At 33.1% G+C, this 14,675-nt stretch overlaps 1 protein-coding gene across 2 annotated transcripts in view; it reads left to right on the top strand.

Annotated features, from left to right (window-relative positions):
* PTPRQ (protein tyrosine phosphatase, receptor type Q) overlaps window positions 1–14,675 on the top strand; it is a 251,518-nt gene that overhangs the window by 33,697 nt on the left and 203,146 nt on the right. The window contains exons 10-14 of one of the 2 annotated variants that reach the window (XM_025403263.1): window positions 4,489–4,649; window positions 5,468–5,576; window positions 6,227–6,453; window positions 12,448–12,517; window positions 14,431–14,630. In XM_025403263.1, coding sequence (XP_025259048.1) covers window positions 4,489–4,649; window positions 5,468–5,576; window positions 6,227–6,453; window positions 12,448–12,517; window positions 14,431–14,630 — 767 coding nt within the window. Of the gene's footprint in view, window positions 1–4,488; window positions 4,650–5,073; window positions 5,128–5,467; window positions 5,577–6,226; window positions 6,454–12,447; window positions 12,518–14,430; window positions 14,631–14,675 lie in introns of those variants that run through there. The other variant, XM_025403264.1, reaches the window with a different exon arrangement.

Below are 14,675 nucleotides of genomic sequence, written 5' to 3' on the forward strand. Positions count from 1 at the left end.
TACAGAATTTTGTTTTCATTTTACTTAAAGAAAAGAGTACTTTATAAAATAGTAGGAACTTGATGTTCTGGTTGCATAGTGCGGTTTAGGTGATGGTTTTGAGATATTGCAGGTAAGTAATTGAAGTCCCTGTTAAAACAGTACAGTGACTTAAGAGATGAGTATAATAAGAGGAAATGGGAAAAGATGGTAATCTGGGTTGCCTGGTGGTGGTCTCCAGAGCAGAAGGACATTTTGCTGTCCTAATTTTTATAAATAGAAGAGTGATGATGATGGAGCAATGCTTGGGGATCCATTTTGAGCAAAGCACTGAGTGGATATGAGGAGGGGGCTAAGCTAAGAAATGAAGAACAGGTAACATGATGGTTTAACTAAGAGATGACCAGGGCTTTTAGAGAAAAATAGTAGAAATAGCAATAGACTATTAATCATAGCTTACATTTGTACTGAGTTCTTATTATCTTCTAAGCACTTCACATGTATTAACTTATTTTATTCTCACAACAAGGTGTGAGGTGTTATTATCCCCATATAGATGAGGCCGGTGAGGTATGGAGATGTTAAGTATTTTGCCTAAAGTCTTGTTTATAAGGTAGAGTCAGGATTTGAACCCAGCAATCCAACTCTAGGGCCTGTGCCCAGTGTCTGTATTAAAAATTGATTTTTACACCCTGGTGGCATCCGATATAATGCTGACTTTTTAGAGGATGTTTATTTTATTTATAATTTATTCCTAGCCTATTTCTTAAATATGAGGAAGCTACAGGCACTTGATAAGTATACATTGCCCTGGCATGGGACATATTTAGATTGAATCCCTTAAGCCAAAATTAGAAGTCCTTCAAATAATAATCTTAGGCTTGAAAGAAAAATTGTAGATCATCCAATTTTGCAGTTGAATCTATTCTAAAATATTAATTAATTCATTTAGGATTTTAAAACCTGCTGTTATTTATAAGCCACTTTGTGAAAGTTAGAGGAGCACACAGTTTTCATAGTGATTGAAAACTTGAGACTTTGTCTCTGGGTCTAAATCTTGGCTCTACCATTTACCTATTAGCTATGAGACTTGGTGGAATACTTAAATTCTTTGTTCCTCACTTTTTAAATGTCAATAGTAGTATTCATGGTGTTGTTGCAAGTGTTACATAAAACAATATATGAAAGTGCTTAGCACAGTGCAAGGTGTGTCATAAGCTTAAGTAGGAGTTAGTTCTTTTTATTTTGTAAATCTGCTGTTTGTATATCTCATTATCTGTAATAGCATATATTATGTCCAACCTATAATTTAATCACAGAAAAATTAAAAAGTGAATTTCAAAACTTATCAGATACAGTGTTACTGCAGAGAAAATATAAAGTTAACAATGATGATGAAACTTTTAAAGTCTTAGTATTTTATTTTAAAATATCTGCCCGTTGTACTCTTTTGCTTTCTTGATACCATTTTGATAGGTCTGACTCTTTTTGAATGTTCTGAGATATGTAAGATTTTGTTTATATTGGACGTCTTCCCAACTCTATTGAGCTGTTTCCTTTACAGACACAGACCATCGGATCTTATTTCTCAGCTTCTTAAAATAAAATTTAGGTAAATTCACTGAAATGCCAAGGGAAAAGTTAAGAGATGCTATAGTTAGAGCTGTACTGTCCAATATATAGTGTTTGGCAGCATGTGGCTATTTAACCTTGGAATATGGCCAGTCCACATTCAGAGGTATCGTAAGTTTAAAATGTATATGAAATTTCAAAGAGTTAGTATGAAAAAAATAATGTAACCACCTCAATAATTTTATTATAATTATATGTGAAATAATGCTTTTGATATATTGGGTTAAATAAAATACATTATTAAAATTAATCTTACATGTTTCTGTTTACTTTTTAAATGTGGCTACTAGAAAATTCAAAATTGCATGTGTGGCTCACTTTGTAGTTTTATTGGACAGTGGTGGTTTAGAGACTCACAAGATATATTAGCATATCTGAGGCTTTAAAATATCCTACAATAAAGAAAGCTGCTTAACTTAAAAAGAACTTATTTGACAAAGTGGTTTGATTACAGAACATCTCTTAAGCTCTAATGATACAGGGTTCTGAGGATTCATTTTTAGGAAATTAAAGTCTGGAAGAAACATGTAATTAAACCTAGAATTCCTTTTGCCAGCCCTAATTAAGTTGAATATGAAATGATTTTTTTTCCTCTTAAAACTCCAAACATTTCCACTTCACAATGTTATTTTTATTGGTTAGTAAAAATTAGGTTGACAATAGTATTTTTGTTTTTTAGTTTCTTATCTTTTGAGAGATTAAATTCCATGGAGAATAAATTATATCTTTGTTATGGAGTCTATTTTCAATTAATTGAATCTCTAGCTCTTAACCAGAAAGCGGCACTCTTCCATAATGATTTAAGCATTGCTGTAGATCCTCTACCTTTTTCTGAGGACTAGCTTCCCTCCTCTCAGCCTAGAGTACCATGATTTCCTACTAATTAGCTTCCTGCTGCCATTTTTACCTTGCTCTAATTTATAGCCCATATTTCAAAATTATATTTTTAAACAAAAAACAAGCCCCATTGCTTTCCTGCTTAAAATTCTTTGGTGGCTTCCCACTGAATTTAGTTTAAAAACCCTAAAATCTCTAGTATGACCTACATGATCATCAGTCTGTTCCCCTTTCTTATTTGATCCCAGAATCTCTGGCTTTCCTCAGTTACTCCTATTCTTTTTCATTTCCAGGGCTTCCATACACTTTGCTCTTTGGAAAGGCCTTTACCAAACTCTTGTGAAGATTCCAGGCCTTCCCTCTTGATCAGATTGGCAATTGTCCAGACCAATATATTCTTCCTTCTCTTGGTGAGACACCGTTCATTACTAGTCAAGGGTTGTTCAGTCCAGGAAACCACATCCTGTTTCACCGCCATCCCAGTAACTAGTGCTTCGCTTCTCACATCTTCCTTTTTCTTCCAAAGTCTTATTCCATGTCTTCATTAGTTTCTTGTCTAATACTTCATAGATACTAGTTACTCTCTGGGGTCCCTGAAACAATAGTATTAAACCCTCACGCAAATCAGTAAATGTGAGTAGCAGTTGGTTAGATAGATCAATCATGGTAGATTTTTGTCTATTTTAATGAAGCAGATAGGAGAATCAAGCTTTTTTTCTCTCAAGCTTGAGAATACAGAAGGCATAGGTCTGATTTACCTTGGAAAAAATGTCAGCAGCTAAAAAGAAATTCTACCCAACACAGACTGGGTATTTCTCTGATTTTTTGCCTTGGGTTTACAGTATTCTTAGAGTTACCAGAAGAATAGTGGACAATTAGCGGTTGATGCCAAGAGAATGTTTGGAACTCTGAGAATGTTGGGGTGGACATTAATCAATTAATATAAGCTTTAGGTATGCAGGACAGCGTTATGTTATAATCATTAGAAGAACTTTCAAAGGAGATAAAGAAAAACTATTTCAGAAACATTCTTCCCCAAAACACCAAGAAAATGACCTATTATGTTAATATTTCTGTTATATGCAATGTGCCCTGTTAGTTTTGTTAGAAAATGTATATTTTATTATATCCATTTTCAAATCGTTTCTGGTAGTGGGGTTTTAAAATGATAAATGAGGTTCAAAATTAATTCCAGCCTCCTTTCTTTTAGAAACAGTGTTAGCTTGAGTCTGCATCAGATGTGTTTTACATGCCTGGCTTCATAATCTTTCTTCCTCCCCCTATATTGTTTGTCTGGAATCTGCACTAAAGATAAGGCAGAGTGCATACCTGACTCATGGCAACCAATCAGAAGAACTTTATTGGAAAACTCCCTTCAAGGAGGTACAGGCAGCATAAACAAAATTTTTGAAAAAGTCGAAGCAAAGGTAGAAAAATATGGTTGAAATGGCTAAAACAATTGGTACTTGTTTTAAAACTATATTTCATTTCTGATATGAAACCTTATCTTTTCTTTTAAAGAAACATCTAACAAAATATTTATCAGATCAGCACCGTAGAAAAGGGAAAAAGACATTAAAAATTTAAAAAAAGATAAAATAACAAATATTTATCAGAAATGCTCACCCTTTAAAAAATCTGGAAAATTTTGGTTATATATTTTTCCAATTACCTTCTGTTTGGTAAATTTTCAAGTAATTGGATAAATAGTTTATATTTGCTTTGTTTTAAAATGATTCAAATTTTCAATTAGAGCATAGGCTTTCAAAAACAATCTGGTCAACCAGCAGATTTTAGCAAATAAGAAAGATTTTAGAAACAAAATTAATTGTTATATTATTTATGATAGTTATACCTAAAACCTAGGTGTTGTTAAATATTTACATGTCTAACACCCAAATATAGTTAGAGATCATTTATTGTACTCAGTGATTTCTAACAACATGATTATTTTGGAACTTGAACCTATACTATTGCTTTTCATTTTTTTGAAACTTTAGGAGAATAACTTTATTTTAAACCTCTATTTTTCAATATCAGAACCAGAACAACCTGAGAAACTTAAAGCCTTCAATATTTCCACACATTCCTTATCTCTGCACTGGAGCCTACCCTCTGGTCATGTGGAAAGGTATCAAGTGGATCTTGTTCCTGACAGTGGCTTTGTTACTATCAGAGATCTTGGAGGTGGAGAATATCAGGTATAGTTTTCATTATTGTACTTGCCGAGTCTACTTGTATTTATATTTTGCTCCTAATAGGAAAGTTCTTTATTTTATGAAACCTGTCTACCACAAAAACTTACTCCTGGTTGGGTTTTTGAAAGCATAAGTTGAAGACAAAAACGTTGATGTCAAACTGATGAGTGTAAGTTTCAGCAGCGGTGGACTGTTACCTTAGCAACATCTATGCTGCTTTTTTTTTCTTTTTTAAGTTCACCCTGAACCTACAGCCAGTCATCCAAGGGTTCATGAATAGTTTAACAAAGAAAGGCAGAGCTATTGAGTAATACAGGCTCATTAATTGTGTACTTGCCAGAAGGATCTGTCTTTAAATCATTAATGCAGGCAACATTTCTCTCTAGAGCCATCAATGTGATTCTACTGCCTGAAAAATGTAATAAAGATGGATTTTCTTGTCATTTTTATTTTACTTTTTATTGGGACTTCAGAGACACAGGTATTTTGTATACACTCTTTAAAAACAAGGGCTAAGCCATTGGCTGTAGATTTCTCAAGACTTGAATAGTTGTTCCTTGTGACAGTGAACTAGGATAGATAGAAATGCTGACTTAGGCTGTGATAACACAGTATGTTTTATAAGTTTTTATTTTAAAGTTATTTGGTAAAAAGTTATATAACAAATCTGTATTTTACAGTAGTATGGAACTTATTGTGATGTTATAAACAGTGCAGAGTTATATAGGGAAGTGTTAATTTTTGTTACAGTGATATATTTATTTTAGCTTTCTTGCTTTCCAGAAAGAATTTTAATGCAACATTTGTTTGTGGTGTTCTAGGTTGATGTTTCCAATGTTGTTCCTGGTACTAGGTACGATATAACCATCTCTTCAGTTTTTACAACATACAGCTCACCTGTTAGTAGAACAGTGACAACAAATGTAACAAGTGAGTATATGTTTTAAATTACTTTATAAGTAAAGTGTATGGAGTCAGTATAATTCTACTGGATGGAAATACTTATATTGGCAACATGTACATTAAATTCATGAAAACAGTGTAGGATAATTAAGGCAAAATGGAAACTTAAGAAAGTGATCTGCTTAGAACCTGCATTCTGCTATTTCTTCAGCTTTCTTTACTTTCAAAGTGCAAAGATAATTACTCTATACTTGTTTGTGAAATAGATCAGAGAGACTGTTAATGCTAACATTTAAATAATACAGAACCATGAAAATAAACTGGTTACATTTGCTCAGGAAGGATTATTCCGTTTGTAAGACTGTTTCGTCTTTTCTTAGTTTTTCTGTGTAAGCCTTGCATTAAGTGAATTTCTTTTAAAAATGATTTGGCATCAAAAGTATATTTGGCATGTAGTATTTAGTAGCATTCCATTTTTCACATTCTTATAAAATAATGTGTTTGGTATTCCCCATAGTATTTTTTTTTTTTTAATAGTAACAGAGCTGTCGAGAGTATAAACTCATATTGCTCTTTGGAAATTTCAAATTTTACATTTGTAAATACTGTTATTATGTGTTTTTGTGAAAATGCAACAATTATTTGACCTTTTAACAAAGTGGGTTTCTAAAAAATAGAACCAGGGCCTCCAGTCTTCCTAGCCGGGGAAAGAGTTGGATCTGCTGGGATTCTTCTGTCTTGGAATACACCACCTAACCCAAATGGAAGGATTGTATCTTACATTGTCAAATATAAGGAAGTTTGTCCATGGATGCAAACAGTATATACACAAGTCAGAGCAAAGCCAGACAGTCTGGAAGTTCTTCTTACTAATCTTAATCCTGGAACAACATATGAAATTAAGGTAATTATTTTGTATATGACTACTTAGTGTTCAGACATTTCATTCATTTTAAAAGTGTAGGAGGTTTTTCCCATCTTGTCAAGCCTTTACAGCTGAATACAGTCCATGACTGACAAACAATGTTCAGAATCATGGCCTCACACCCACCTGGGATTTTAACACTTGGTAAAATGTTATCGTGTCTTTTCATTTCAATTTTTATGCATATTTGTATATTACCTATTTCATTTTTTCTACGAATATTTTTGCATATATTTATATACATGTATGAATATAATACAATACTCTAGAAAATAAAAATTATGTAAAGTTAAAGAAGGAAAAGTTAAATGCAAACAAGAGGCCAGGGTAGTTTGAATGCAGGTATGTAAACCACAGGATGTTACACAGTTATTAAAAATTGACTTACAAGTTTTATTCTCCAATTTTCTAGAAACCAAAGTAAAAAGGGCAATAAATCTGTTATACAATTTACGTATGAAAATTGTATAATAGTTGCATAAGGGAGCTCAATTTTTTTTTCTGTTTTTTTTTGTTGTTGTTTTTTGTTTGTTTTTGGTGCTTTAGATTGGAGAGAAAGTCTTCGTTGAAGGATTAATAGCTGCAGGACTGGATTTTGTAAACTTCTTTCCATAACAGCTAAGGGTAAAATAATAAAACCAAACTTAGTAAAAATAATTTTTCCAGGTTTTGAGATATTGTGGTCTAAGAACATGGCCTTGATCTATATATAAAATTTAGACTCCAAAGAAATGTCTTTTTTAAAAAATTATTTTTGATTCAGGGCACATGTGTGCAGGTTTGTTACATGGGTATATTGTGTAATGGTGGGGTTTGGGCTTCTAGTATACCTGTCACTCAAATAGTAAATGTTGTACCCAATAGGTAATTTTTCAATCCTCACCCTCTCCCACCCTCTCCATTTTTGAAATCCTGTGTTTACTATTTCCATTGTTATGACCATGTGTACTCATAGCTCCCACTTGTAAGTGAGAATATGTGGTATTTGACTTTCTATTTTTGAGTTATTTCACTTAGGATATGTTCTCCAGCTCCATCCATGTTGCTGCAAAGGACATGATTTTATTTTTTTATGCCTGCATAGTATTTCATGGTGTATATATACCACATTTTTTTTTTTTTTTTTACCCAATCAACCATTGATAGATACTTAGGTTGATTCCATGACCTTGCTGTTGTGAATAATGCTATGATAAACATGAGTGATGGTGTCTTTGTGATACAATGATTTCTTTTCCTCTGGATAGATACATAGTAGTGAGATTGCTGGGTTGAATGCAGTAGATCCATTTTTAGGTCTTTGAGAAATCTCCATATTGCTTCTCATAGAGGTTACATTTCTAGCAACAGTGTATTAGTGTTCCCTTTTCTCTGCATCCAAACTGCCATCTGTTTTTTTGACTTTTTAATAATAGCTATTCTGACTGGTATAAGATGATGTCTCATTGTGGTTTTAATTTACATTTCTTTGATAATTCCTAATGTTGAGCATTTTTTTATATACTTATTGGCCACTTGTATGTCTTCTTTTGAGAAATATCTGTTTATGTTTTTTGTCCACTTCTTAATGGGGTTTTTCTCCTTGTTGTATTGTTTGCATTCCTTGTAGATTCTGGATATCTGTCCTTTGTTGGAGGCATAATTTGCAAATATTTTCTCCTGTTCTGTAGGTTGTTTGTTTACTCTGTTAATTATTTCCTTTGCTGTGCAGAAACTTTTTAGTTTAATTCAGTCCTATTTAAGTCCATTTTAGTTTTTATTGCAATCGCTTTTGATGTCTCCGTCATAAATTATTTGCCTAGACCAATATCCAGAAGAGTTTTACCTAGTTTTTATTACTAGGATTTTTATAGTTTCAGGTTTCATATTTAAGTCCTTAATCCAGAATGTGTTAATTTTTGTATATGGTGAGAGCTAAGGATCCAGTTTCATTCTTTTGGATATGGCCAAAAGATATGCTAGTTTCCCCAGCACCATTTATTGAACAGAATATCCTTTCCCCATTGTTTATTTTTGTCAACTTTGTCAAAAATCAGTTGGTTGTAGGTATGTGGCTTTATTTCTGGGTTTTATTTTCTCTTGCACTAATGTATATGTGTATTTTTGTGTCAGTACTGTGCTATTTTAGTTACTATAGCTTTGTAGTGTAATTTGGAGTCAAGTAATGTGATGCCTCCAGATTTGTTCTTTTTGCTTAGGATTGCTTTCACTATTTGGGCTCTTGTTTGGTTTCATATGAACTTTAGGATTGCTGTTCTAATTCTGTGAAAAATGACGTTGCTAATTTCATAAGAACTGTGTTGAATCTGTAGATTTCTTTGGGCGGTATGGTATGGTGATTCTTCCAATCCATGAGCATGGTATGTTTTTCCATTTGTTTGTGTCACCTCTAATTTATTTCATGAATGTTTTGTAGTTCTCCTTGTAAAGATTTTCACTTCCTTTGTAAAATGTATTCCTAGATATTTTATTTTTTTGTGGCTATTGTAAATGGGATTGAATTCTTGATTTCATTCTCAGCCTGAATGTTATTGGTGTATAGAAATTCTACTTATTTTTGCACACTGAATTTGTATCCCAAAACTTTACTGAAGTCGTTCATCAAGTCTAGGATTATTATTTTGGAGTAGTCGTTAGAGTTTTCTAGATTTTGCACACTGAATTTGTATCCCAAAACTTTATTGAAGTCGTTCATCAAGTCTAGGATTATTATTTTGGAGTAGTCGTTAGAGTTTTCTAGATATACAATTATGTCATCAGTGAACAAAGATAGTATGGCTTCCTGTTTTCCAATTTGGAGGCCTTTTATTTCTTTCTCTTGCTTGATTGCTCTTGCTAGGCCTTCCAGTAAGAGTGTTCAATAGGAGAGGTGAGGGTAAACATCCTACTTTTCTTCCATTTCTTAGGGGGAATGCTTTAAACTTTTCTCCATTCAATATCATATTGACTGTGGGTTTGTCATATATGGCTCTTATTATTTTGATATATGTTCCTTTGATGCCTACTTTGTTGAGGGTTTTTATCATGAAGGGATATTGAATTTTATCAAATGCTTTTCCTGCATCTGTTGAGATAATCATATGGCTAACAGGGTTGGGAGAAAAATACTGAAGAAAAAATCTTTAAGTTTAATAAAAAGGTAGAATATTTTTACTTACAAGACTTATAAAGGCTAAATTATTTAATTTAAACTTATTTTATTTTCCAAAAAATCAGTAAACTAAAGCTTTTAAAAACAGATAACTTTGGCCGGGTGCAGTGCCTCATGCCTGTAATCCTAGCACTTTGGGAGGCCAAGGCAGGCGGATCACCTGAGGAGTTCAAGATCAGCCTGGCCAATATGGTGAAATCCCATCTCTACTCAAAATACAAAAAATTAGCCGGGTATGGTGGCGAGTACCTATAATCCCAGCTACTCGGGAGGCTGAGGCAGGAGAATCACTTGAACCCGGGAGGCGGAGAGTTGCAGCGAGCTGAGATCGTGTCATTGCACTCCAGCCTGGACAACAAGAATAAAACGCCGCCAAACAAAACAAAACAAACAAACAAACAGAAAAACAAATAGCTTTTGTTATCTTTGCACATTGTACTTTATAAAGTGTCTTTATAAAGTATCTTTTATACTTTATGAAATAGATAACTTTGGTTAATTATTTAAAAAAACTTTAGCTTAGTGACATTTTTCAAAAATAAATTAAGTTTAAATTAAATAATTTAGCCTTTACAACTGAAATACTTCATTTTTAAATAAAACTTATAGTTAGCTTTTCATTTTTCTTCCAACCTTGTTGTATTTACATGTCTGTTGTTGACATTTTGGATATTGGTTTGAACATTTCTAAAGAGCCACTTTTGCTAAGAATCATGAACTCAATGTAGTTACTTTCAACAAATATTTGTTGAACATTTACTATCTCTTTTGCATTTACAAAAAATGTTTAGTCCTTTACATAGTTGGGGTTTTTGTTTGGTTTTGTTTTGTTTGTTTGCTTGTTTGTTTTTGAGACGGAGTCTCACTCTGTCGCCCAGGCTGCAGTGCAGTGGTGCGATCTCGACTCACTGCAAGCTCCGCCTCCCGGGTTCACGCCATTCTCCGGCCTCAGTCTCCCGAGTAGCTGGGACTACAGGCGCTCACCGCCACCACGCCCGGCTAATTTTTTTGTATGTTTTTTAGTAGAGATGAGGTTTCACCGTGTTAGCCAGGATGGTCTGGATCTCCTGACCTCGTGATCTGCCCGCCTCTGTCTCCCAAAGTGCTGGGATTACAGGCATGAGCCACCCCGCCCAGCCGTCCTTTACATAGTTAATATGCGAAATTTAACATCGTCTTACTTGAATGCTACAGAAAGATGAGCTTATAAAAAGCAGTGCTAAATTAGGCCACAGGAAAATGCTTCCAGTTAAGGGATATGTATGACATTTCCAAGGGATAATAAAGAGTAAAGATATCTTCTGAATCCTCCCTCAATATAACATCAATATCTTCTTTGAGCTTTGAAAATAATTAAATATAGAGAAGGAAATATATAAAACCTGTGTAAATATGTGATTTTATACAAATGAGACGCTCTTCCTAGAGGATAAGAAATATTGGGAGAGATTTTGCCAGGAAGTTTTTTCTTACTGGAAGTATGCCTATTTGCAGAATTAAAGAACACGATCAGAACTGGAAAGCAAATACTAATAGTATGATTCCCACAGTGAGAAAAGAAAAAAAAAAAAGTTCTTACTTATGTAGAAGTCAAAATAAAAGATTTGTGATGACTATTTTATGAAGAAAACATAGCTTAAAGAATAGGCAACCTTTTCTAACTGACATCTGAGTATTATATAATATAGGTATTTTCTGTCAACATGCACACGTTCAGATTAATTAACATGTTAATTAACATGTCAATATATGCTATTGGGGATAATTAAAAATTTTTAATGTGCTATAAGAAACTAGTGCTCATAGGAAGGTGATTTAGTCAGCCTAGTTCTGCTTAGATCTATTTTTACTGAGTTTGAATTTTTATTCCTTTGAATTCTCTTATTTAAGATCTATTGGGAAGCCCTTACTCTCCGTTTCATCTTACACTTTATACATCATTCTTGTGACCTTTACTCTATTCAAATAAATGTTAGCCATTGTAGAATTCCAAAGGGTATTTGGCATGGTAAATTTGATGTCTTTAGTATAAGTAATGTTATGGAAAAAATCCTGTTACGTATTTTACATATGCTATTTCATTTAGTCCTCAGCACAATCCTACAACATAGATACATTGTTATTCCCATTTTAAAGACAAGAAAAATGTTACTTACAACGTTAGGTAAATTACTCAAAGCTACTATCTGGGAATTGGTAGAACTACAGTTAAAACAAGGTTATGATTCCAGTCATGGCATTCGCAAAAGCTTGAGTCTTATTCTCATTAATGACATTTTTCTCTTTCTATTCTAATCTATTGGAAGAGATTATTCAAATCAATTTTTTTATCTTTAAAATTCTAGAATTCTTAGTTTAAATTATTAATTAAACCTACTTATTTTTGAAACAGTTTTTTTGAGTATTTATTTGCCTGATTAGATTGTGAACTCTAAATTAAGGTACCATGTACATGGCCTCTTGCATTTGTTACAGAAATAATTGTAGTGCCTTTTATGTAGTGGATATAGTAGAGAAATACTGAGCTTTCAAAATAAACCCAACAGCTGCTGGATTCTTGCTCTACCATTTATTCCTGTGTGACCTTGGGCAAGGTATTTGACCTCTCTCAGCCAGTTTTCTCATCTATAAAATTTTGACAATAATACTTTATATGTTGATTATATAGATATCTTCATCTTTACCTTCTTCCTTGAAAGTATTAAAAAAGTATCTTTGGCATTTATCTTATGGATAAGTCAATTTTTTTTTTTTTTTAAATTTTAGATTCTGTTTTTTCAGGGAGTAAAATGTTTGAACACAATCCTTTTGGTCTGTTCTAGGTTGCTGCTGAAAACAGTGCTGGCATTGGAGTGTTTAGTGATCCATTTCTCTTCCAAACTGCAGAAAGTGGTAATTTTCCTGTCATTTATTTTAAATTGATTTAGTCATGAGTTTGTCATTTAAGATAATAAAGAATATAAATAAAAACTGACAGTAAAATACATACAATTCTCAGTAGCATGGCCACTCAGTTTTAGAGTTCTTTCAGATAGCTAATTTATTCATTAAAATATATATTATTCTTTCTGATTATAAGAGTAGTAATTGTTATCTTACAAAACTTTGAAAAAACAAGAATAAAAAAATGAAAATTATCTACAGACTTATATAAAAAACTCTTTTATCATTTTGATGCATTTCTGGCTCGTCTATTTCCCCCATTAAGATATATTATATGACTATACATTAATGAAAATAAGCTTGTGCTACGTATGCAAGTTTATATTCTGCTTTTTCTTTCTAACATTAAGTCATAAGCATGTTATAAGACTTTTGGAAACATGGATTTTAATAGTTATATTATTCTGTGACATGCAGCCATTATCAAACAAATTTAAGATACCTCCATTCTTTGGGAGGCTGAGGTGGGCAGGTCAGGAGGTCAGAAGATCAAGACCATCCTGGCTAACATGGTGAAACCCCGTCTCTACTAAAAATACAAAAATTAGCTGGGCGTGGTGGCAGGCACCTGTAGTCCCAGCTACTCGGGAGGCTGAGGCAGGAGAATGGCGTAAACCCGGGAGGCGGAGCTTGCAGTGAGCTGAGATCGTGCCACAGCACCACTGCACTCCAGCCTGGGCGACACAGTAGGACTCCGCCACCACCACCCTCCCCGCCACACACAGCAAAATTCCTGCGTTCTTCCAGGGGCGTAGAGGAAAAATCTTGATGTCTCCTGTGGCTCTTTTCTCTCACAGTACACATATAATCTATCAGTAAATCTTACCAGCACAATCATCAAAGTGTATTCTGACTCTCACCCTCATTACTACCGTCCTGTCCAACATTATTCCCAATAATTTTGCATTGTATTTTGTTTTTATTAGAATGCAGCTGTTCTAAAGTCCCTTAATTCCTACCTTATAGGTTTATATTCATATAGACCTCCTTCCAAAGATCTAACTTTCTTATGTAATTTATGTGGCTATTATTTATAAATTATATTCTAGCATTCTTTTGTGCAATGTAAACCCAAACTTTAGTTATTTGGTATCTTAATACTAGGCATCTTTATTATCACTTACTTTTTTAATCTCAGACGTTTTGTTTCATTTTGATTTCTTTCAAAAGTGGCTCGTCATGTTTGTTTTATATTCTGAGGGATCTTGGTTTTTTACTCTATCAGTTTTACATACTTTACCATGAGGTTAATGGAAATAATTTCTCCTAATTCTAGCTTCATATTGGCTTCATGCCAACTCAAATAGAACTCAGATTATTATTACTCTATATAATTAATAATTGATAGAAAAGCATAATGAAATTCTGAAGAAAGCTGATTTTGAAAATTTAAAATACAATAATCACAACCAATTGGAGGGTATCCACTTGATATTAGGCACTAGACATTTATAAACATTCCAGAAATGTGCTTTTTGGTGAAAATGGTTGGATAATTGATTCATTTTGCTACTTTTTTCATATCTAATGAAACTACATTATTCCAAAATAGTTAAAGAAATAAGAAATTTATCCCAACTTGTTTGTATGTTCATAACTATTGATGGGATTTTTTTCATACTTATTTGAAACATTTCATCAATGCATGTATTAGCCCAGTTATCCTAAAGTAAAGTTGATTGGCCCCAACTCCAGTTTTTTTATTTTAGGCAAAGTTCAGTTAAATATATTTATAAAAATCTTACACAAATAGGTTTTATGCAATGTATTATATATTTAATTTCATGTACCATGAAATTATATAAATGTAATTCTAAGTTTTATAACAAGGTGTTTTCCTTCCCAATCTTTCTCTTCCCCAGCTCCGGGAAAAGTGGTGAATCTCACAGTTGAGGCCTACAACTCTTCAGCAGTTAACCTGATTTGGTATTTACCTCGGCAACCAAATGGCAAAATTACCAGCTTCAAGATTAGTGTCAAGCATGCCAGAAGTGGGATAGTAGTGAAAGATGTCTCAATCAGAGTAGAGGATATTTTGACTGGAAAATTGCCAGAATGCAATGTAAGTACCACAGAACACTTCCTATGTCTCAAAAAATCTTAGATA

Source organism: Theropithecus gelada, chromosome 11 (genome assembly GCF_003255815.1).
Source record: "Theropithecus gelada isolate Dixy chromosome 11, Tgel_1.0, whole genome shotgun sequence".
Taxonomy (NCBI): domain Eukaryota; kingdom Metazoa; phylum Chordata; class Mammalia; order Primates; family Cercopithecidae; genus Theropithecus; species Theropithecus gelada.